The sequence below is a fragment of the Protobothrops mucrosquamatus genome, unplaced genomic scaffold (genome assembly GCF_001527695.2).
Source record: "Protobothrops mucrosquamatus isolate PMUCROS unplaced genomic scaffold, P.Mucros_1.0 scaffold1025, whole genome shotgun sequence".
Taxonomy (NCBI): domain Eukaryota; kingdom Metazoa; phylum Chordata; class Lepidosauria; order Squamata; family Viperidae; genus Protobothrops; species Protobothrops mucrosquamatus.
This window is the reverse complement of record NW_015387260.1, coordinates 671,328-687,511: the sequence shown is the minus strand read 5'-3', so window position 1 is coordinate 687,511 and position 16,184 is coordinate 671,328. Positions and strand designations below refer to the sequence as shown.

At 42.2% G+C, this 16,184-nt stretch overlaps 1 protein-coding gene across 1 annotated transcript in view; it reads right to left on the bottom strand.

The window, feature by feature from the left end:
- Nucleotides 1–15,745, bottom strand: part of NXPH4 (neurexophilin 4) — a 96,515-nt gene extending 80,770 nt beyond the window's left edge. Inside the window, exons 1-2 of the mRNA XM_029284852.1 lie at nucleotides 15,741–15,745; nucleotides 15,494–15,692 (exon numbers count right to left, since the gene is read on the bottom strand). Coding sequence (XP_029140685.1) covers nucleotides 15,494–15,692; nucleotides 15,741–15,745 — 204 coding nt within the window. The remainder of the gene's footprint in view (nucleotides 1–15,493; nucleotides 15,693–15,740) is intronic.
- Nucleotides 15,746–16,184: the final 439 nt, after the last annotated feature.

Genomic DNA, 16,184 nt, shown 5'->3' with positions numbered 1-16,184 from the left:
TCACCCACCTGAAGCGCAGAAGCATTGGAAGACTGATATGTAATTCACTGATATCTTCATTGGTATTTCATTTGTAGAGTTGGGCTCTACAAAAAAGTTTGCTCCCTTATTTTTTCCACATCCCAATTTTTCTATAAGACAGCACATAAAAGTACACTTTCCTGTTTTATCTACAAAACAAATGCATGAAGTGAATTGGGCTGAGCGATGATAACTAGTCCAGATTCATCTACTCCAGATTCATAGCAAAACAAGGATATGAATGGGGGCTTTTGGAGATTACACTCCCCCCACCAACTTTATTTTTATAAATTGGTAGGAAGCTTGCCTGCACAAAATTCTCTCCAATCCTTACAGTTTAAGTTTCTTAAATACTAATCAGATGGGGTCTCAAAACAATATAGGCCAATTCTTTCCTAGCACAAAGTAGCGAACTTTTAATAATGTCTTGGGTGAACTTGACAAGTTCATAAGGCTCCAAGGGAGAAATTGTTCCTTCAGCTTTTTATGTCTTGAGTGCCAGACCAACCTCCCAGCTCCATTCTTTCCTTGAAATGCTCTAAAGGGAACTTCTCAAAACCAATCTCTTGCTTGGCACTTACTAGAGGCCTTCTCTAACAACATGTCCCTTTATTCAATGATAGCACTGGTGGATTGAAATGAGGAAACGGCTATGTTCTGTGGGCCCGGATGCTGGTGGACATAATGGGATTTGACACAACAGACCAGTCTAGACTTTGTCATCTCAGTTAGGTTGGGTATCCTGACAACTAAAGTTTTCCCTTTACAAGTCATCCTTAGATGATAGTCTAGTCTAGTGCAGGGGTGTCAAACTGCCGGCCCGCGGGCCAGTTTCATCTTACCAAAACCATGCCCACCCCATTGCCAGCAATGTAAAAAGAGTCACGATACGTCGCGACACGTCATGTGATGAGTTTGACACCCATGGTCTAGTGCAATTCAGATTTGACTATTGAGTCCAAGTTTTTAGAGAAGGTAAATCGGCACCTAGCTGAGAGCTTGTGGTACTTTTCAAAAGCAAAATATTGTAAGTTTATATATTCCAAAACATGCACATACATACACACAAAGAATTTTCCTCCTTACCCCCATCCCAATCCTTACCATGCTGGATATTAAGAAATTGGCTTACATGGGGCTATCAAATCAGGCCTGCAAAACTGCAGAGGTCCACTAGGTAGCACGAAAATGATAGAGATTCTTGCGGCCATTTGAATTTTGAGCAACCAGATGGAAGCTTACGAGTGAGTATGAAATAGAAAATACACCTTGTTTCTAACCTGAAACAAAACCATTGTGTTCTTGAAGTCCTGAGGAATCATTTTGGTTGGCTGTGGTTTGGCAGAAACAAAATCTGGAAAGGTTTTGAGGAATCCTTGGTGCTCTCCGAGCTTGTTTTCTTGCAGACGTTTCATTACCCAAAATAGGTAAGATCATCAGTGCTAGAAAAGCTTTAGTTCCTGGTCTTGACTGAAACGAAGTCTAAAAGGATCCTGGGGAGGGGGACTTTAGAGGGGCAGTAGAACAAAACCAGTGTGTCTTGACTTGTCTTACCCTATTTCTTCATGACTTGTGCAACTCACCCATCCTAAATTCCAATACTTTTCCTCTACTTTTTTCTCCTGAGCCACTGCCAGTGTTACGAAGACATGAGCTTTTCCTGGTCTTCTCCCCCACCGTTATTTCCACCCAGAATCCAATATCTGGAACAGAACCAACCTATTTTATTCCATATGTATGCCAAACTGTCCAAAACACAGATATTTCAGTTCAGGCACAGGCCAGCTGTTCCAGGCACGGAATGGTTTGTGCACAGAAAAAAAATGCACATCCCTACGGTAGCCTCAGGCTTTCAAAATCTAGTCTGTTCAGCATATATAAGGTGTGGGAGGGGGACACATATTTTTCTCCTCTTCAACTGAGCAAAAAAAAGAAGGATTTGTCCACTGTGAAGGACAAATGTGAACCCAGCTGTCTCCAGCTGGTACCTGGGATACGTTTGGCAAGAGACAGTAGGCTACAACAGGACAGTCCCTACTGCATCGTTCCCCCAAGCGCGAAAGCAACAGTTTTTACAGCATCCCCTCCGTAAGAGGAAGAAGATGAAAATTAATTCCAATTCTAGAGTGGGGCTTGGCAGCTCTTAATAGCCAAGATTGCAGTCTCGGCGCTCGTTTGCCGAATGGCTTTTCGCCCAGCGATCTGGGGGCTGATTATTTCTTTAGCATCAATCCAGCCGGGCGCAGAGAAAAGTTTTCATCTTCTCAGGGCCATTTAGCCTCAGAGACAGAGGAGAATGCTGAGCAGGAGAAGCAATTGGGCTGGGAGAGAGAGGGAGAAGGAACGGCTTTCCAATAACTACACAGGAAAGAGACATTGGTCATTTGTTCTAAGGGTCTCTCGCCCAGATGTGGGTGACCTTTAAATCCTGGTGTCACCAATGCACAAGACTTTGCTAAAGAGGGATAACAATTTTGCCCTCAATGTTCATTTGTGGCTGACTATCATGCTGTTAAGAAAAGGAGCATGGCAAGGTAGGCATTGTAAATGTTGGACTAAGAAGCCACCTAATTGAGCCTCACAGCTGGACCACCAGTCTCAGGTTTCAACCCCTGCATCTACTCATCCCATGGTTGTACTCCCCAGGTGTGCTGAAATTATCCTTCCCAATTAAAGAAGGCTGGGATCCATGAATATCTTCACAGAATAAATAGTTCTAAGAGCATATAAGCAAATGGAGTCACTGCAGTACAGAGAGAAGTGCCACTTGCCTTTCCACAGAGGACTTTTGCCTACTTCCTGCTGTACTCACATTTTAGTGTAGTTTGGCCTCTTACCTAGCAAGGTGCAGAGCAGTTAGCTGTTCACTGTGGGGCTGGTTGTGTGTCATTTAAATAAATGTTCTTGCTACTGCCCAGAATCATCTCAAATCTCTTTACCTTTTTTATACATTCACTTGACATGCAAAAGGCCTTGGGTTCAAGCCCTGATGTTAGTCCTGCCTGCAACCTTAATGCTGCTGCCAGTCAGTGTTTCTTAAATAAAAAGTGAAAGATTTAGTTGGTATATTACACTAATCATGTCTATGGAGATTCTCAATCATCCAGGTCACAATTGTCCCAAAGGTACTTTTCCAAAAGGCAGCTGGACCTGATTGTTTTTTTCTTTGAAAACATTGTGCTTCTCATCCAAGAAGCTTCTTCAGTTCTAACTAGAGAAAGTCCAGTTGCCTTTTAGAAAAGCACCTTTGGGACAATCATGAGCTGGATGATTGAGAATCTCCATAGACATGATTAGTGTAACATACCAAACCTAAGTGTTTCACTTCTTATTTAAGAAACTGGAGAGCTCTTGGGTGAATATGCTTATAGAGAAAAAAGCATCATTATATTATGAAATACCTAGCACATATACAGTAAGTAATCACTACATATGAGAGCCGTGGTGGCGCAGTCGTTAGAATGCAGTATTGTAAGCTGACTCTGCTCACTGTCAGAAGTTCGATCCTGACCGGCTCAAGGTTGACTCAGTCTTCCATCCTTCCGAGGTTGGTAAAATGAGGACCCAGATTGTTGGGGGGCAATATGCTGACTCTGTAAACTGCTTAGAGAGGGCTGCATAAATACTATGAAGCGGTATATAAGTCTAAGTGTTATTGCTATATACATATACATATATACATACATATATATACATACATACATACATACATATGAATATATATACATATATATATACACTCACACATACATACACACATACATTTTCCCCTCATAAACCTTTCTTCTATAGCCTCTCTAAATGAACAGCATCCATATATGGATTTCAGGAGAAGAGAAGTCCACATTAGTATCTAAAGCCCTTTTCTGAAACATCTTCAATAAGAATGATGTGACTGATAGCCTCAATCCTTAGCACACCATAACCTAAAGCACAATAGATGGATGGTTGGAATGGCACAGTGCTTTTCCCAGATTCTTCCAGGAAATTTAAACCTCTCTGCCCGAATGTTTGATTTTTTCCTACCACTCCCCACTTCAGGGATGCTGAAAATCAGGCCTATGTATCCACATTACGGACTAAGCCCAAACAGCTGTTGCGGACTCTGCCTGCTATTCCATGTCTTGAGGCAGAGACATGGAATAGCCATGTCTCTGCCTCAAGACATGGCTATTCCAGCTAGCGGGACTGGCCTAAGGGATATTTTAATTTGATTTTAATTTGATTTTAATTTGGTTTTTAACATAATTTTAAAAAGAAACAGCAAAAAATCAATATTTCATTTTAATTGTATTTTAAACTTAGTATTTTGTATGGTTTGTCTGTTTTTTAACTTGCTGTAAGCCGCCCTGAGTCCGCTAGGAGAAGGGCGGGGTATAAATTTAATAAAACCTAAAACCTAAAACCTGATAGCCTGCCCACCAAGATACCGTGCTCTGCTTCCCACCACATTCTCCGTGCTGTCAATCTCTTGCTGCAACTTTTCATAACCTCCTTCCGATGGGTCTCCTCAGTTCTGACCTCCAGCCTCCCTGCTGATTCCGATTCCTGAATTGCTTTCAAATATAATCAGCTGCAGAAGGGAGGGGGGAACGAGGGGGAGCAGCAGTGAAGGGAGTATATTTCCTTCTTATTAAAAAGCCCTCTGTGTTTTTTATGGAAAAGAGGATTTTGCCCCAGCGTAGCCCCCCCCTTCCCCACCTTAGCTAGCAGTTCATTTCCATTCTCAATGAATGTAGCAGACGGGGTCCTGTGCCTCTTTATTGAATTGCTCGCAGCCAAGGGTTTAAAGGCCACAGCAGGGGGAGTATTATTAAAGGAGGGAAATGAGTCATATTGGAAAGCTTCAATCTGAATTAAAGTGTGTTTGTTCGGCAATATATTAGCTCTGGAGATGGCTTGAAAAGAGATTCAGCACTTGAGTCTCTTAGAGACAACTTTTCAATCAAGAGTAGTCCTTTGCATCAGCACCTTGGCTAGCACCCACAGAGGCAGAAATCAAGGCAGCGTGCACTGCTTATAAAAATAATTATTATTTATTGTATATGTATCAGGGTCCTCTGCTTGCAAGCATAGTTGGTAAAAAAAAAACAACCCACCAGAAAACAAAGATTCTATAATCAGAATAAATTTATACAAATGTAGGTAGTTTTGCCTATTTGACCTTATTTGCATAATTCATTCAAGTCTTTTGTGTTTTGTTCTGTTTTTTGTTTGTAGTGAGAGGTAGTGATCAGAAACCTTGACTAGGGAGAAATTTATTTAAACTGCTATCCTTTAACCTATGAGATTTTACCTAGCACTACTCATACACTTATCAGCCCTGAGGGTTAGAAACATACATTTAAAAAAAAGAGAGGATACTAAATTCTGCACAAATTTGTGCTTTTGTGAGATACTCGTGGAACTTCCCCTACCCCAGACTTCCTATGCCCATCAATAAGGGTAGAAGTATTTTCCATATGTCTTTCTTTCTCATGAGAAATCTCCAACTTAAACCACAAGGATTGCAGTTTTTACTGTATAGGCATTTTCCCAATACAGTCATTTCTCTAACATGGTGACGGCGAACCTATGACATGCATGTCACGGGTGACACGCCATGTCATTTCTGGTGACACGCCAGGCCTCCAGACCCTCTGGAAGTTACATGAGAGGGCCTTGTTCTTGTGCTGCCTCTGGAATGTCTGAAAATCAAACATGAATGGATCACATTTTCCTGCTCCTTTTGGAGGCTGCAAGACCAAACAAGACCAGCTGAGTCAAGGTAGGTATGTTTTTTGCTCCAGGTTTCTTTCAGTCAGGAAATGGGCAGGGGCTTTACCAAGAGCCCCTCTTAGAATGGAGAACAACATCCTCTCTCTTTTAGGAGCACAATCTAAGGAAAGTAGTGGGACAGGAAAGCAATGGCTGTATAGAATGAAATGGGCATGTCTTCAGGGACCAACTATTTTGTTTACATGTATACAGACCTCTTCAGAAGTTTATGCAAGACACAGAGAAAATAATGGAAACCGGAGGAGTAAGAGATTGCAAGAATTGATAAAAGATTTGGCAACGTTCAATTGCTGTTTGTTGCTGTTATTTCTCAAGATGCCATTGTATTAATAAGCGCAATGGGCTACACCAGGGGTGTCAAACTTGCAACGTCACATGATGTGTCACGATGTATTACAACGTTTTCTTCATTGCTGGCAATGGGGTGGGTGTGGTTTCGGCAAGACGCATCCAGCCTGTGGGCCGGCAGTTTGACACCCCTAGGCTACCCTGTACCTTGGGAGAAGTGAGCCAGTTTGGTTAGTGGTTAAGGTACCAGACTAGAAAGTGGGAGGCTGTGAATTCAAGTCCCGCCTTAGCCACGAAAGCTGGCTGGGTGACCTTGGGCCAGTCACTCTCTCTCAGTCCAACCCACCTCACAGGATTGTTGTTGGGAAAAAAATAGTAGGAGGAAGTTTACTGGATATGTTTACCACTTGTAAAAATAATAAAGGGAGGATATAAATGAATAAATAAATAAAACATATAGAAGGGTATTCCCCTTACGTTAGCTATTTATTTCGTTTATAAATGTATAGCCCATCCTTGATATATACCTATTTGGCAATCCTATGTAGCACTGAAGTAATGTGGGACTACGCAAGGGAGAAGAGACCAATCCCACAGTTATTCCGTCCACTGGATAACCTTTAACTCAGCCTTTTTGTCTTTTATTGCCAAAAGTTGGTAGCGATTCTGCACACAGCAGAAATTCGAGATTTGTTCAACTCAGAATCAATTATATTTTGGATATAAAACTTCACTTGGAGGGCAGGGGCAAGAGAAGAGCCAAGGCCAATTAAAAATACACGCACAGGAAATGGGGGAAAAGGTTGCCTTACTTCTGAGGACCAATATGCTTTGAAGCATTTTTTTCAAACATCACAGGGGCTAGAAATTTATTTTTAAAATGCGTTACATAACAATTTTATACTAGAATCAACTCTGTAGTCTATTCAGAATTTACGTTTCTATTTAGAATTCATGTATCTATATTCCATATTGGTTAAAAAAAATATGGAGAATTATTCTCAAGAAACTTCCAGGGGAAAAAAGTTAAAGGGGGAAGGTCTGAAACAAAAGATTGAAAGGAATGGAAATCAAGAGCTCCCCCTAATGGACGGACATGGAGCATGCAGGGAACAGTGAAGATGGAAAAGAAACTAGAAGCAGAACCTTACTAGAGACAATGGCTTAAATCCTTGCTAATCTAAAGAACAAGGGTGGCAGGATGGCTTGGGTTAACAGCCCCTGGGCTTCAAGGGTGAACAAGCCATTTCATAGTGATATCCCCTAACTCATCCTAGACACATACTGTATTCTTATTTTTTTTTAAGCAGTATGTTTGCATGAATTCAGGTCAAGTGCAGGGGTGATCAAATTACAGATATACGGGTCCCATTTTATTTTTTACTGGGACCCCAAGATGCCACAAGGCAGCCTGGTTCAAGAAACACACTTATAAATAAAGAATTGCAAAGGCCAGGACTGTCTTTTGAACATTAAACGAAATGCCAGTAAAAATATAGTTCTGGTTAACTGTGCCTTTAAAAATGTATTTCAACAGCATAATTTGTTGAGTAGCGTTTGGGGGTTCTCTTTGTTGCTGTTGCAAGTGCTCATAGAAACTAGGGAGTCAGAAAAACCTGCTTAAGAATTGCAAATCCCTCCCAAGACTATTATTATTGCAAACCTCAATCTTACCTTTGGCGGCTCACTGATGATCTAACACAGAGACTAAGATGAGAAATGAACTCCAAGATCAGGCTGGAAAGAGGGTGGACTAAATTCAGCTGAAAGCCCATTATGCTTCCTAAATGTGCGTATTGTATTTACCTGAAAGGAAGGCAAGCTGTTTTGTTCTAAGTACTTTATCATTAAAATGGAGGATTGTCTTAAATTCACCGAAAATACAGTAAGGGAGCTTTTTTTAAAAAAAACAACAAAAAAAACTAATTTTCCTCTGGCAGGGGGCCATCTTAAATTCAGGACCATCTCCTTTTCTAGTAATTATTTTACAATTCAATGTTTATTTCAAATATGAGTCTGTCTTTATTCCAGTCCTCCCAATAACCCTTCAGAATAAGCCATCGCTAATTGTTGTTTGAATAGATCCTGGTGCTAGAAAAAGAAACTAGCACCAAAACTCCCCAACCAGCCATTTCTCCATAATCAAGCTGGATTTTAACTTAGCCTCAGTATCCTACAGACCTCTATTTCCTATACAGGTGCTTTTCAACCATGGTTACTTTTTTTAAGATATGCGGACTTCAGCTCTCAGAATTCCCTAGCCACCATGGAATTCTGGGAGTTAAAGTCCACATATCTTAAAGTAGCCAAGGTTGAGAAGCACAGTTCTACAGGGTTGACATTTGCTCAAGGTGGAGACTTTTAAGAAACAGAACAAACATTAGGAGAGTGAAAATTGTTTTACACAAGAAGGGCCATCTGGATATAGGATGCCCGATGTGCAGAGATTGATCCTAGGCCATTCATATATAGCCAGCCTACCCAATATGGGGCACCAGTCACATGCATCTAATTTTATTCAGCCATTTTGCAGAAAATTAGCCACTAAATGCTCAACTATACATCTCCCCCACCTACCCTTCCACATCCTGGCTTAACTCTTAATACCTCTTATTCTTTTCTCCTTTTCCTCACCATCCAGTCTTTCTGGCTGAAACCAACTTGGTTAACAAGGCTGCTTTTTATGGGACGTAAGTGCCCCTCTCTCCAACTAAGAGTTGCTTGCTGGATGCTGTTTTCTTGTCAGTCACCATTCTAATGTAGTTGTGTCAAAAGTGGGTTCCCTTTCAAGCAGGGAGTGTGGACTTGGAGCACGTAGGTCGAGAGCCACACAATTTGGCAAGTAGCCCAATTCAAATCGACAGAGGGCCCCTGTATTTAGGGACAGAATAATTTTAACTGATCTAATATTGCTGCAATGAGGAAAGCAACGGACACTTCCATACTACCTCTCTTACCATATTACATACATAAAGGCCCAGATATTGTGTCCTATGATGTACCTGCCAACTTGAGTGCCTCAATTCATCCAGGTAGAAACCAGCCACATTTCTCTATGGCAGGAGTAGGCAAGCTTGGCTCTTTTATGACTCGTGGACTTCATGGCTGGCTCAGGAATTCTGGGAGTTGAAGTCCACGAGTCATAAAAGAGCCAAGCTTGCCTACCCCTGCTCTATGGGATTTTTAAAAATAATAATAATAATAAATCCCTCTGCCTCTCCAGATCCTATGGCAGTGCACTGTGTACGTGGATGATATGCTCCTCTGTAACCATGGCTGGCAGCAGAAAGAGCCAGGAAGTAGTTAAAACTAAAGAGGGAGGGGGGGAATTTATTATTTTATCAAAATGAGGCTGTGACAGCTGTTTAAATGCAGGAACATCTGGCAGTCGCCTGACCCTGAGAAGCAGCAGGGCCAGAAGGGGCTCCAGGCACCCATCAGCTACTTTAAGTGGCTATTGAGCATAATAAATGGAAAAGAAGAAGAGAGCCAGTTCTTTTCCCTCAGAACAGGGCAGCGCTGAATGCAGCCAGCGAGGAGACCCAGCGAGAGGATGAGCTGAATTAAACTGGGAAGGAAGACATATGCCCTTGTCCAAGGGTCAGAAGTATAAAAGATGGCTATGTGCCATTATTTTAGGAAACTATTTCATGGCCAATAAGTGAATAACCCTGAAGTAGAGCAGACTGTCCCATTTTCAAAGGGGGGGGCTGCTTTCCAAAATAGGTCTTGGTGAGGTAAGCATGCAAGTTCACAAGCCTCAATACAGGTAGTCCTCAACTTACAATAGTTCACTTATTGACCGTTTGATGTTACAATGGCTTTGGAAAAAATGACATGACCGTTTTTCAACGTGTGTGACCGTGGCAGCATTCCCATGGTCATGTGATCAAAATTCAGATGCTTGGCAACTGACTCATAGTTATGACAGTTGCAGTGTCCCGGGGGGGGGGGTCACGTGATCACCTTTCGTGACCTTCTGACAAGCAAAATCAATGGGGAAGCCAGATTCACTTAATAGCCATGTTACTAATTTAACAACTGCAGTGATTCACTTAACAACTGTGGTAAGAAAGTCCATTAAATGGGGCAAAGCTCACTTAACAAATGTCTCACTTAGTGACATAAATTTTTGGGCTCCCCCCAGGTTGGAAACTCAGATGTTCAGCGGAACCAGGAATAAGAAATCCTGAGAAACTCAAAATCAGTCATAGCCCTTCTTCCTCCTTGAGAACTGAAGATAAAATTGACCTTTCCCTCAAAGTTACGCTCTGCCCGATGAGTTGTGGTATCAATGTGTCTAAAGCCCCCAACGCTCACCAAGGGGATACAGGGAAAAAGCGAGAAATGTAATCAGGCAATAACATCAAAAATTCCCCTTGCAGAGCAAAATTGGAAGCGTGCCAGTCTGCTTTGGTGCAGATTCAAATTGTAACACGAAGGCGCTTTCCACGCAATTGAGACAAGAGCTTACTCATTCTTCCCAGCCACGCCAGAGTGTCTCAGTCCATCACACCTTCAACACTTAAATGTGATTACAGGAGGAAGGGGGTCACAGGAAGCGAAGCTGGATTCAAGAAGGAGGAAGGAAAAAAGGACTTGGTGTATCAGAATCAAAGTAATGTACCAGTTGCAATTGTCTCTGGTTTAACCTGACTTGTTTTGTTTTGTTTTTCTTAAGACAGTTCTCTTATAACACTGTCTCATAATGTTGAATTAATATACGAGGACAGATTTCAGAAAATGGCTTCACTACAGGTATAAAACTCAGTTTTCTAGAGTTCTGGAGTGTTTTTTTCTTTTTAAGGTTTTTTTTTATCCTACCTTTATTATTTTTATAAACAGCTCAAGGTGGCAAAAATACCTAATACTTTTTCCTCCTCCATTTTCCACACAACAAAACCCTGTGAGGCTTAGGCTGAGAGAAAGTGGCTGACCCAAAGTAACTCAGGTGATTTTCATGCCTAAGGCCCAGAATTTACAGTTTTCTGCTTTCTAACCTGGCACCTTAACTAAACCAAACTGGCTTGCTTTTAGTTTAACTGTGTCTTTATTTTGCCCAAAAAAACAACCTTCCTCCAAACATAGATAACTTTTCCCCATCATGCAAAAGCAAATGCTTTTTTCTAAAAGCTCAAAAATCAGATGGTTACATGTGGCTCATGGTAGTCTAGATCTTGTCCCGTGCTCAGATGCATCTTCAGCCATACATGTTCTAATCGTGCCCTTTCCAATGCCTTTACTTACTCAGTCACTATTATCCTCTCCCCATAGTACAGCCTGGGCAAGTAAATTCAAAATTGGGTAGTCTCCACTACACCTACAAAGTATGCATTCTAAGCAAAACTGCACGCTTCTTTCTCCTTGCAGTGTTTGGGGTGTTTTAAATTTATTTTATTAGCCACAAGCTCTGGATCTGCCTCTCATAATCTGCAAACATCTGTTGACAGTATCTGCTCAAAATCAAGGTAAGTTAAAAAACAACAACAACTGAAGATGCAAAACCACAAGAGAAGTAAGGCAGCCCCAAACATTCTTTGAACTACCAGCGGGCATAAGTATAGCTGGAAACTTTCCAAAAGTTGGTTCCCTGATTAAGTACCATAAGTAACAAATTGGGTATAAGGTAAACCTCACCTAAACAAATTGCACCCAATCCTATAGGTTTTATTAGCAGAAGATGCCCCCATTTTATTTTTGTTTATATTTCATATTTTAAAACTGCCTGACTCCCTCTATTCAGCGTATGATTGCCAGTTGGTCTACCAATTTCATCTCAGCTTGAAGGCCGATCATGGTGGCAATGGGACCCTGGGCTCAGAGTCAGAACACTTCAAGCAGAATCACCTTGTAGTGCCTGCGCTAAGATGCTGCCCTCTTTGGAAAGTGGATGGACATCCCGCTTGTTAGTAACTGCCCTTAGCACCCATCTGCCCTGGCTGTAAAAGACAGCCTCTCAGCAATACACTTTTATGCCAGGTAAAGAACAGAATGCTTGTAACAAGGCACTGTTATGGGGCTTATTTGAGACTGAAGATAAATCCTAGAAAGTCATCTGGATTTTTGCAAATGATCTCTTTTGAGCAATATCACTAATGAAATTTAGCCTTTGTTCATCACTGGAATAAAAAGTAAGGCCTATCTTTTATATTAGTCAACAGATATAGCCAGCAGAGTGACTACTGATCAATAGTAGATAACACACTTTGCATGCCAAAGATTCTAAGCTGGTGTCTCTCGTTTTTGTTTTAAAAAATGTAGCAATGATATGGAAAAAGCTGACATTCTGACACGCCATGGTGGCCCATATAGTCCAATCTAATACAAGTTAGCCTCCTAGATTTATAATGCATGAAACTGATTCTGACTCGTTCGTAGGTAATCTAAATTTAGGTAATCTAAACTAAACAAAATCCAGATCAAACTCTACATAAACGTAATTGTAAATTTTGAACTGAATAGGAAGGGAGAAATCCAGAAACCAGAACCCAAATTCTGAATTCACTGGACTGCGTTCGATTATGATCTCATGTGCCTTAAGGAAAGACATCACCTCCCATGAATGTTGTTCTAGACTTTTTGTAAAAAAGTGGTTACTTGAAATTCTGTGCTTAATGAAAATCAATAGCAACAATTATTAACTAACAGGAAATCTGTAGATGCTAATATAGTGTTTTAAGGATGGATACTACCTTCTGAAGACTAAAAAGCTGACCTTTTTCTTGCATGGACTGAAAGGAGATGTCAACATGATTAGATTGTGAGCATGGAGTGGAAACTACTGGATTCCACATGATCACATTGTATTTTAGATTCTACAATATGAGATTGAGTTTACATTCTTCCTTCTTTGTTGTTAGATGGGGTTCCAGTGGGTTTGAACAGCAACTGTATCCTCAGATAAAAGCATCTTGTTTTTCTTAGATCTAGACCATCATGGTGGACTGTGGATAGGGAACACTTATTTGTTCCCCCCAAAAAGTATGGAAGACAGGAAAAATACAGAGGTTTAGAATGTAGCAGCTAGAAAGGAAATAAACAATGTCTGAATAAAAATAATCAAAATATAAAGCAGCCTAGATTGAGGATTACAACTAAGAAAGGTCTTGCAGACCAAGCATATCCACTAATGTTTTAATACCTGGCAGGGCTTTCACATTTCTTAACTTGGTTTAAAATAAAAACCAGTTGCCAGCCATTTTCCAATTTAATTAGATGTACATGGGAAGGAGGGGAAAGGGGGGGGAGAGGATGTCTGCGCTCATAGTGTGTTTTTACACAGACACACACTAGGTGGTTTGAAAAGCATCTCATTTATGCTTTCCCTAGATGCTCTTTTTTAATGCAAGGTATAAATAAATAAATAAATCCTAAAACAACTAAATAAATACTAAACATCTGCATTAGCAGCTACATCTCTTTTTCAAACCCAACACAGATTTAGTTTCTTTTATCACCTTTCCCACTCCCCCCCCCTTGCAAAAAAAATTATATCACTGATTCTCTGTTTAAAACAAAGGTTTTTGCCATCTTAAAAGCAGCCTCTTTTGCTGATGAAAAAGGCTGGAGGTAGCCTCCAAAGAATTTTCTCCTGTCCTCTTCCTGCCTTAAAGAACAGGATAAGCCAAAGAACCTCAGCCTAGTTAGATCTCTTACCTCCTGGAAGTCTGAATTCAATGCCTTGAGAGGGGGAGGTGGGGGGAGCAGATCAGCCTTCATGAAATTGTTGAAAAGTAAAAATTGATTGTTATGAAATCTGATTCTCACCGGCCCAGTGGTTAATGAGCCCATTCCTTATTTCTCCCTGCAACATTATAATGCCGTAAAAAGAAAAATAAGACACACAGAGAGAAAAATTAAAAATGAAGCTGAGGCGCTTCGACTCCTGATTTGCAAGCACTAAAAATGGCAATGCCATTTTACCTGTGAAAGAATTATTTTGCACACAGGCAGCTGTGGATGCAGCAGGCAGAGAAGAATCAAAATTTTATGATCCTTTCTGGGAGCTACTGTTTGCTCTAAGAAGAAATAAGGAAGTTATAAAGTTCCAAGCCACCAGAAAAAAGCCACCAGACAGAGTTTGCTTTTTAAAAAAGAAAGAAAGAAAGAAAGAAAAAAAGAAAAGACTTTTTTTAAAAAACATGGCACTTGATTTGGTAGAAGGAAGAAAAACATTCAAAGCCTAAGGGGATGGTAGCAGAAAAAGGTGAAATGTCTGGGTAAAAAAGGCCTCTGCAATTATTTAATATCACTTGCATTAAATGCTTCTTTATTCAGCTTAAGTGAATAAATTGGAGGCACAAGCTTCCAGGTTAATAGTTAGTGGGACAAGTATATCCTTGGTTTAACAAAAAAAAAATCAAAAAATCCAGGCTAACCTATTTATAATACACTTGGTGTGCTGTCTTATAAGCAAACTAATCTGGAAACATTGTCTGCAGCAACACAATTGCCCCTGGTGTGTGTTATAAAGGAAATGATTGGGGGCTTTGGGGGGGGCATCTTCTTTTTCAGCCATATTGCTTCAGAAGATGGGTGCCAGTGGCCCATAAGATCAGGAGGGGGGCAGGCAGGTTTTGTGCCAGCAAGAGGTTTACGAAGCCAGCTCCTTGGACACCCCTATTTTCATTGTGTCTGCCTAGCCAAAATTCTTCCCTACAGAAATCTAGGGAAGCTGGCCTGGAAAATCTCTTGGGGGGAGACTCAACAATGGATCAAAGGCTTCTCCACACCTGAGACCGTATTTACACTGGTAGAACTAAATTCACAATTAGTGAAAACAGGTACAAAAGGTCAACGCTTTGCCTTAAAATTACTCTGTTTAATTTGGATGCCAGGAATAACCCTTAGCATCTGAGAAGGTTGGGGAAAGGCCAGGAAAAGGGCCTCGGAAAAAAGCTGCACCCCTTCTTACTCCCGAAGCTGTGCTCTGAAAAAGTGATGAATTGGAATTTAAACAAAAACGTCTTGGATCGCGGTGGGGATCCGGCCTTACAAATGATCCGTTCCATACAGCCTAGGAAATCCTCCCTACACATATAGCTGGATGCGTGGCACTTCCACGGAACCCTTCCCAAGGATATATATATACATCGATTGGGATTTCTGTGGGCGGGCTCACACGTACAAGTAGACAACACACGGCTCCCCGCTATTAGCTTGCGTGGCCTCTCCACCGCGTTGTCTATTAGCGAGCCACAGTACCTCCAAAAATGTCATTCCCACGTATCGACCCCGCATACCGTTACAATGAGGCACGGATCAACCCGGCCGCACAACACCTAGCGGGAAGTGCACGGCCACGTGCCTGCGTTTGTACACACAACCAGTAGTACGTGACGGCGCAGCCGAGCTTCAACAGTTGGACCCGCGGGGCCCGAAAAGTAACGCTATATCCTATTCCGACCCGAGCGGAACCCGACAGCTGCTCCACTAAGAAGTCCCGGGCACGAACGCGGGCAAAAGTCGCGCTGGCGGCCTCGGCTGGGCCGATCAGCTGCTCGAAGGGGACCGAGCGGGTGTTTTGCTTTCGGCCAAAGAGGCGCGAGGGGAGAACGCGCGTCTCGTCCCGGGCTTCCACCTCAATCTGCCCGCGCCTAGCCGCTCTGCAGGCGAAGATTAAATCCGAATGGGCAGGCCAGGCTGTCTTTTACGCCATTCGCGTCTCGCGAGTCGCCAGACAGGTCGTCGTCGTCGTCGTCGCCCGCCAGAAGGTGGTTGGTTTTTGTTTTTTTGTTTCTTTATCACCTCGGCAATCGCGGCCCTCCGCCCCATTTTGATCGTGGTGGTGAAGCAGGCGAGTTGCCGGCTGCCTCGACGGTTTGTGCCCCCCCCCGCGAGAAGGAAACGGGACTCTTCCACGCTTCCCCCCCCCTCCATCCAACTCGGTTTGTCCCGCCACGGCGAGTCGCCCCCCCCCCCGGGTTCCAGCCGGGCCACCAGCGTCAAGCGCGAACTTTGGAGACACGCGTCGAGTCTCCTCCGTTCGCTTCTTTTAACAGCCCAGAGTCGAGTCAAAGTTAGGAAAAGAGTCGTCGGGGGAAGCTCCCGACAAAGGCGCCCTCCCGATCCACCCCGCGGGAGCCAGTTGCCCCATC